This window comes from Hyperoodon ampullatus, assembly GCF_949752795.1.
Source record: "Hyperoodon ampullatus genome assembly, chromosome: 3".
Classification (NCBI taxonomy): Eukaryota; Metazoa; Chordata; class Mammalia; order Artiodactyla; family Ziphiidae; genus Hyperoodon; species Hyperoodon ampullatus.
The window spans coordinates 38,333,339-38,341,565 of NC_136916.1; the positions used below are offsets into that span (position 1 = coordinate 38,333,339).

General features: G+C 39.3%; 1 protein-coding gene across 2 annotated transcripts in view; it reads right to left on the bottom strand.

Annotated features, from left to right (window-relative positions):
- The window catches only part of FANCI (FA complementation group I), a gene marked incomplete at its 5' end in the record, with an annotated part of 80,494 nt that extends 72,267 nt beyond the window's left edge, over positions 1–8,227 (bottom strand). The window contains 2 exons of one of the 2 annotated variants that reach the window (XM_079698773.1): positions 217–289; positions 8,141–8,227. In XM_079698773.1, the coding sequence (XP_079554899.1) occupies positions 217–289; positions 8,141–8,224 (157 nt within the window). The remainder of the gene's footprint in view (positions 1–216; positions 290–8,140) is intronic. The other variant, XM_079698772.1, reaches the window with a different exon arrangement.

Genomic DNA, 8,227 nt, shown 5'->3' on the forward strand with positions numbered 1-8,227 from the left:
AACCAGCAATACAATCTCAGGTAGCCACTTCAACCCCCTTTAGCAAAATTATTTAAGTCCATAAGACAGGAGACTGCTGCTTTAGTTGATTCTGTAAAATCCCCAAAACAGAAAAGTCTCAGTGGGGCTTCAAACAGTAAGAAAAGTAGCAGTATGTGCCCAAAGTAAACAAATATACCAATGAATCCAGAGAGATAGAAGTGGCATTATTATTACCTTTGAAGATGGCTCTCAGGAGTGCTCCAGCAGCTTTTCCTTTCACTGACTGATTCTGAAGGAGATTAGCCAGCTGCAAAGAAAAGAAAAAGCTACAAGTCCCTGGCAACAATTTCCCTACCTGAATGACCTAAACTTCCGGTATGAAAAACACACATCTGTCAAGTTCATATCCTTCAGAGACTCCAGGAATCACAAATAACATATTTATTTACATATAGCAGGGTAGATCTTAACATGATGTTGGGCTGTCAAGACTGAAATTTATTCATACTTTCATTCTACAAACGTTTATTAAGTATTTAATCAGCACTAGGTATCAAGCTATGTTCTTGGGGATATAAATTCATTCAGCAAATACTCTTTGAACATGTTCTTCTTCCTAGGCATTAGGGATACAAGGATGAACATGATAATCTCAGTTTACAGTAGAGCAGGAGGGAAAAGGACAAGAAAAAAAAATCAGAAAAAAATTTGTAAAAGAAACAAAAGACTGAGACAATAATTGAGGAAAGGGAAGGAACTTTAGCTAGAGTAGTCAGGGAGAAAGCTTCTCTGAGGTAGGTGACATTTCTATAGAGACTTGGAGGATGAGAAAGAGCTAGTTATGCAAAGGGAGGAAAGAAGAACATTTCAGATAAAGGTATTGTTATGTGCAAAGGCCCTGAGGGAGCAAAAGAGTTTGGCATATTGGATGGCCTGAAAAAAAAAAAAGACCAATTTGGCTGAAGAGTAGTAAGAAAAGAGTGGCACAAGACGAATTTGGAGAGATGGGCAAGAACCAGATAATAAGAATCTTGCAGGCCATGATAGGAAGCTTAGATTTTCTCTAAGTACAATAGAAGTAACTAACGAGAAAAGAGGAGAGTGATATGATAGATGTTTTTTTTTAAAAAAAAAATCAGTCTTATTCCTTTTGCAGAAAATAGGTTGTAGGAGGGTTTAAGAGTGAAATAGGGACATCTGTTAGGAGATTGTTATCAGTGATCAAATGAGAGATGATAGTGGCCTACAGCAAGGTAATAGCAGGGGAGATGTCCTGAGTTGAACTGTGTCCCCCTCCAAAATTCATGTTTAAGCTCTAATCCCCAGCATCTCAGAATGTGATCTTATTTGGAAATAGCGTCATTGTAGGTGTAATTAGTTAAGCTGAAGTCATATGGGTAGGCCCTAATCCAGTATGACTAATGTCCTCAGAAAAAGGGGAAATTTGGACAGAGACACATACACAGCGAGAATGCCATGTGAAAGTGAAGGCAGAGACCATGGGACACAAGGCAAGGAATGCTAAAGATTGTCAGCAAACCACCAGAAGCTAGGCAAGACGCATGGAACAGATGATCACAGCCCTCAGCAGGAACCAACAATGCCAACACCGTGATCCTGGACTTCTAGTTCCTATAACTTTAAAAATAACTGTCTATTGTTTAAGGTACTCAGTTTGTAGTACTTTGTAAGATGAAGAAAAGTACAGATGGCCCCGAACTTATAACAGTTCAACTTATGATTTTTCAACTTTACAATGGGGCAAAAGTGATAGGCATTCAGTAGATACTGTCTTTCGAATTTTTATCTTTTCCTGGGCTAGCAATCAGCTGCGGGATCACAAGGATAAACAACCGATACACCATTCTGTACCCACGCAACCATTCTGTTTTTCACTTTCAGTACAGTATTCAATAAATTACATGAGATATTCAACACTTTATTGTAAAATGGGCTTTGTGTTAGATGATTTTGCCCAACTGTAGGCTAATGTAAGCATTCTTGGCACGTTTAAGGTAAGACTAGGCTAAACTAGGATGTTTGGTAGGTTAGGTGTATTAAATGCATTTCCGACTTAGTATATTTTCAACTTAAAATGGGTTTATTGGGATGTAACCCCATCAAAATTTGGGGAAGATCCGTAGACTGAAGATATATTTGAGAGCTTGATCAGTAGGACTTTGCTATGGTCTGAATGTTTATGCCCCCCCAAAATTCACGTGTTAGAATCCTAATACCCAGTGTTATGGTACCTGGAGGTGGGGCCTTTGGGAGGTGATTAGGTATGAGGGTGGAACTCCCATGAATGGGATTAGTGCTCTTATAAGAGATCCCACAGAGCCCCCAGGCTGCTTCTACCATATGAGGGTATAATGTGAAGTCTGCAACCCAGAAGAGGGCCCTCACTTGACCACACTGGCACCATCATCTAGGACTTCCAGTCTCCAGAACTATGAGAAATAAATGTTTGTTGTTATAAGTCACTCAGTCTACCGTATTTTGTTATAGCAGCCTGAATGGACTAAGACAGAGTTCCTCATGCTTTAGACGTGAAATGGGTGTGGTGATGAAGGAAAAGAAGAAATCAAGGAGGACTCAAATTTCTGGCTTAAGCAACTAACTGGGTAGATGGTGGCACCATTTACAGACATGGTGAAAATTTCGGATTAAGCAAGCATCTAAATCATCCAGAGGGCTTGTTGAAACAGATTGTTAAGACAGAGAACTCCACCTGCAGTTTTTTTTTTTTTTTTTTTTTTTTTTTTTTGCGGTACGCGGGCCTCTCACTGTTGTGGCCTCTCCCGTTGCGGAGCACAGGCTCCGGACGTGCAGGCTCAGCGGCCATGGCTCACAGGCCCAGCCGCTCCACGCCATGTGGGATCTTCCCCGACCGGGGCACGAACCCGTGTCCCCTGCATCGGCAGGCGGACTTTCAACCACTGCGCCACCAGGGAAGCCCCACCTGCAGTTTTTGATTCAGCAGATCTGATGTGGTGCTCAGAACTGTTACTCTTAAGATACCCAAGTGGAGATGTCAAATCGATAACTGAATATGCCAAAATGGAGCTCAGTGAGAACATGTAAGATCATCCAGGGAGAAAATGGAAAGAGACACCAACATTCAGCGATTAAAAAAGCAGCAGCCAGCAAAAACAACGGAGAAGGTGAGGTTGTAATATCCAAAGGACTGTCACAGAGGCCAAAACTAATAGAACAGTGAATTCTATCTCTTCTACACGTGCCTGGTCTTTCCAACTGGAGTCCATCTCTACCTTCTTAAATACATAATAAGGAAGTACCTGATTGCTCTGCCTGGAACCTCCGACAGCCTTTGACATAACCATTAGAGCAGTGGTTCTCAACCAGGGGTGATCTGCACCGCCCCCGGCAGGGTACACAGGGCAATGTCTGGAGACATTTTTAGTTGTCATAACTGGAAGGGTGCTGTCACCTAATGGATACAGGCCAGGGATGCTGTTAAACATCCTACAATGCACAGGACGACATCCCTCAACAAAGAATTATCCAGTCCAAAATACACACAGTGGCAAGACTGAGAAACCCCGACTCTTCTCAAAAAAATTCAGTTTCAACAGAAGGCAATGTGGCATAGGAGAAAAAAATGGGACCCAGAATCAGATGAGCTGGGTATGTATGAATCCTCGCTTTGCCATTTATTAGCTTTATAACCTCAAGTTACTTAATATCTGTTATGGGTGTCTATTCCCTACCTCAAAGGACTGTTATGAGGATTAAATTAGATGACAGGTAGAGGACCTCGCGCAGGGCCTAGCACACAGCAAGTACTTAACAAAATTTAGTTCTCTTCCACTCCCTCTGTCCTCCACTCCCCCTACTTACATGATCTCTGGTCTTACTTTTTTGACCTTATTCAGTTATGCTTTATACTGCATTTTAAAATGCAGAAGTAAACCAAGTAAGATTAAGTATCCTTTTTATTTTGGAAGGCTTAAAATATTTTCTTTTAATTGACAGACTGGAACTACCAAGTTAATGGCACAGTCCAAATACAGATTTTTTAAAAAACAGAACATTCCTCATTTTGTGCTGATGTTTCCTCATGATTAGATTGAGTTTAGGCATTCTTGGCCAGAACACAGGTGATACTGTGTCCTTCTTGGAGTATCACAGATGGAGGCATGTGCTATCCATCTGTCCCTCACCGGTAATATGAGTCTGATCACCCAAATATGTTACCTGATTTTCCCACCCTGTAATTACTTCTTTCCCCTCCCTTTGCAACCAGTATGCAGTTCGTAGGAAGAAACTTTAAGACCATGCAGGCATCTTGCTCCTCATCTAATTTTCCCCTCGTATAATGAAAAAGCCCAGCAGCAACCTCTGGTATCAGGTTCTCAAAGTCAGTGTCACCAGGAATGACACTCACATCAGGAGCTCAATGATATGACACACAGTGAAAAGGGCATGGCACCATTTCTGTGGTCCTTCTGCCAAGGATGCATGTCCTGAGTCTAATCATGAGACACATCAGACATTCAGCAAAGTAACGGATCAGTACTCTTCAGGGTTATCAAGATCATAAGAGACAAAGAAAGACTAAGGAATGGTTGCAGATTGCAGAAAATCAGGGAAAAATAACAATTAAGTGCAGTGTAGGATCCTGAGTGGGATTCTGGAACATAAAAAAGGGACATCAGTGAAAAAACTACCAGGTAGAGTTCAAATAGGGTCTTTAGTTTCACTAACGGCACTGTACCAATGTTAATTTCCTGGTTCTTAAATTTTTACTAAAGTTATTATGTAAGATACTAACATTTGGGAGAGGGATAGATGGAAACTCTATTATTTTTAAAACTTTTCCATAAGTCTAAAATCAATTCAAAATAAAGAGTTAAAAAATTCTTCCTGGATTTAGCATCCACTGATGCTTCCTGCCTGATCCAATCTTTATCATGATGGTTGCCAAATGATGATTTTTTAACTCTGTGGTAAGCAAGAGCCCTTCTCATCATTTATTATCAATATGGACTCACAAATTTCTGTACTTTTCAGTGGTTTAAAATTCATAACTGAACTTGATTATTTCAATGTTCAAATTTGACCAACGGAAGCCCCTTCAAGCTATCTTTATCAGGTTTGGGGTATCAATGTTATACTTTATAAAAAGCATTTGGAAGTTTTCCTTATATATGCACATTTTTCCTTATGTATTATATATGCTCTAAAACAATTTAGTGGCATCGGGACTATCTCTTACCTCTGATCTCTAAAGATTTGGTAGACGTTTCCTATGAAACTTCTGGGCCTGGTATTTTTGTGTCAAGTAATTGCTTGATAACTTTTTCTTTTATAGAAATTGATCTGGTTAAGCTTTCCATCTCAAATTGGGTCAATTTAGTTAAACTGTATGTTCCTAAGAAATTAACCATTGCATCTACATTTTCAAATTTATTTGTAGTAGATATATACAGAGTAGTCTCTTAGTATTTTTTGAGATTTTTCTCTGTATGAATAGTTATTTCCCCCTTGTCATTTCTTATTTAGTATATCTGTGCTTACTCCATTGTTTTCTTGATTAGCTAATAGTTTTGTCTATTTTCTCAAAGAACCAGGATTTTTATGTATTAATTTGACCTACTGTTCTCCACTTTATTAACTTCTACTTTTATTCTAGCAGTCCCTTTTAGATTCCTCTATTCTCTCTAAATCTTTGAATGTAAATTTTCCCACTGCTGGATATGTCAGTCTTCCTTGTCATGGACTTGCTTATGTGTTTTATAATTTTTTACTCTTAAGCACATCTTCTATGGACATTTTAATCAAATGGACTGAATGCATATATTGCTGGAATGCTTACCAAATTTATAGAGGATATAAAATGATGATTAATACAATGGTCAACAGAATCAGGATACAACAAGAAGATTTTGATGGAGTGAAATCAAATTAATCTAAAAAGATAAGTAACAGATTTAAAGTAAAAATTTTAATGTGGGTTCTAAGAACTAACTATAGAAGTTCAGAGATGAAGGAAATTTAGCCTATATGCAAAAATGACTTGGGGTTTTTAGTTGCCTGTAAGAGCAATTAGACAATAATATGATATTGCTGCAAAAAAGTTGACTCTGCATTGATGGAAGAATTAGGGAAATATTAGTGCCCCTCTACTCTAGTGGTAGAACACATGTGGAGCCCTGTGTTCAATTTGAGGTACAAAACTTTTAAAGGTAATGTTAACAAAACAGAAATGTTCAGAGGACTGTGTTCATGTTGGCGAAGAAACTTAAAACAGGAAAAGCTGAAGGACCTTTTCTAATATTTATTCAGCGTCTACTGGATGCCTATTGAGGGTCTATTAGATGTTAGATGCATACAGTATCTCATTTCATCCTCACAAAAACCAAGATAGGAATTCTTTTTGTGATAAGCATGAATCAGAGAAGTAATTCATAGCATCTATCATGGGTTTTGTTCTAGTCCTTTTTACTTATTTTATAGTGTAACATTAAAGCCTCCTCAAATTCCTTTTGGAAGCAGGTAAAATATAAACTCTAAGTAAATAAATAAATAGAAAGCAGGTTTCAACCAAATTTTAAATTGTCTATAGGATGAATCAACTCTCAACTCATGCAAAGGCTGTCTTAAAAAAGTGCCACAAAAAGCAATTTCTGGATAATTTCAAAGAAAAAAAATCAGAGCACATCCCTGTATCAATTCCCAGTTAGCATAAGATAACAAAGATTAAGATTCACCTAGCTTCAATGACCACAAAAACTAGCACATAAAATGTTCCTTAAAAACATAACACTCGGGGCTTCCCTGGTGGCGCAGTGGTTAAGAATCCTCCTGCCAATGCAGGGGACACGGGTTTGATCCCTGGTCCGGGAAGATCCCACATGCTGTGGAGCAACTAAGTCCATGCACCACAACTACTAAGCCTGTGCTCTAGAGCCTGTGAGCCACAGCTACCGAGCCCGCGCGCCTAAAGCCCGTGCTCTGCAACAAGAGAAGCCACCGCAATGCGAAGCCCATGCACCGCAACAAAGAGTAGCCCCCCAGGGCTTCCCTGGTGGCGCAGTGGTTGAGAGTCCGCCTGCTGATGCAGGGGACACAGGCTCGTGCCCCGGTCCAGGAAGATCCCACGTGCCGCGGAGCGGCTAGGCCCCTGAGCCATGGCCGCTGGGCCTGCGCATCCGGAGCCTGTGCTCCGCAACAGGAGAGGCCACAACAGTGAGAGGCCCGCGTACCGCGAACAAAACAAAACAAAAGAGTAGCCCCCGCTCACCGCAGCTAAAGAAAGCCCACGCACAGCAACAAAGACCCAATGCAGCCAAAAATAAACAGATATAACATTAAAGAAATTAAAAATAATAATAATACTCAAAGTCTTAATTTGTCTATACATATATACTAATGTTTAAGGTTAATTTTAAGGAGGGATTATTTTCCATGTAGGGATCTGAATAAGCTGAGATCATTTATAATGGAATAAGGAGAAGTATATCAGGAGAGAAAGATTAGAAAGCCTAAGATAGAAGGTAATTATTGTCCATTTTATAATCATATACTTACTTATAGTGAAGACACAATGTAAATTGGTTGGTTTTCGCTTTTACTAATAATTTCAAAATATCTTACTACTTATGAACTTATCTTCTTTAGGGAAAAACATAAATGAAGCATCAAAAGGCAAATCTAATGTCTCACATCAATAACCACAGTCTGGATATTGCTTTCAAATAGGATTGTTCTAAAAACTAAAAAGTGTACTAACTTGCTTATATGGTTGCATAAATGTCATTTAAATATTATACAGTTGTAGGGATTTCCCTGGTGGTCCAGCAGTTAAGACTTCACGCTTCCACTTCAGGGGACATCGGTTCGATCCCTGGTCAGGGAACTAAGATCCCGCATGCTGCACGTTGCAGCAATCAATCAATAAACAAACAAACAAGCAAATACAGCGGTATAAATGTACACAAATGCCCTTAAGTTGTCCATATCTCTTCCTCTCTCCCATTTCTTTGTATCTATGAGTTGTTATCAAATAAATCCTTGTCTCCTAAGGAGAGTGGGGGATAGATGAAGTGGCAGAATTAATTTTTCTAACATGTCCCTCGAATTTGTTATCATGCTTGACATTTGCTTTTGGCAGAACATCCTTCCTAATACTCACATCATCTTCTTTCAGGGTTTGAAGAAATTTTTGCAGTCTGTCTGCTGTTTTTTCTGCTGCTAGAGATAAAATTTTCTGGTCCATTGT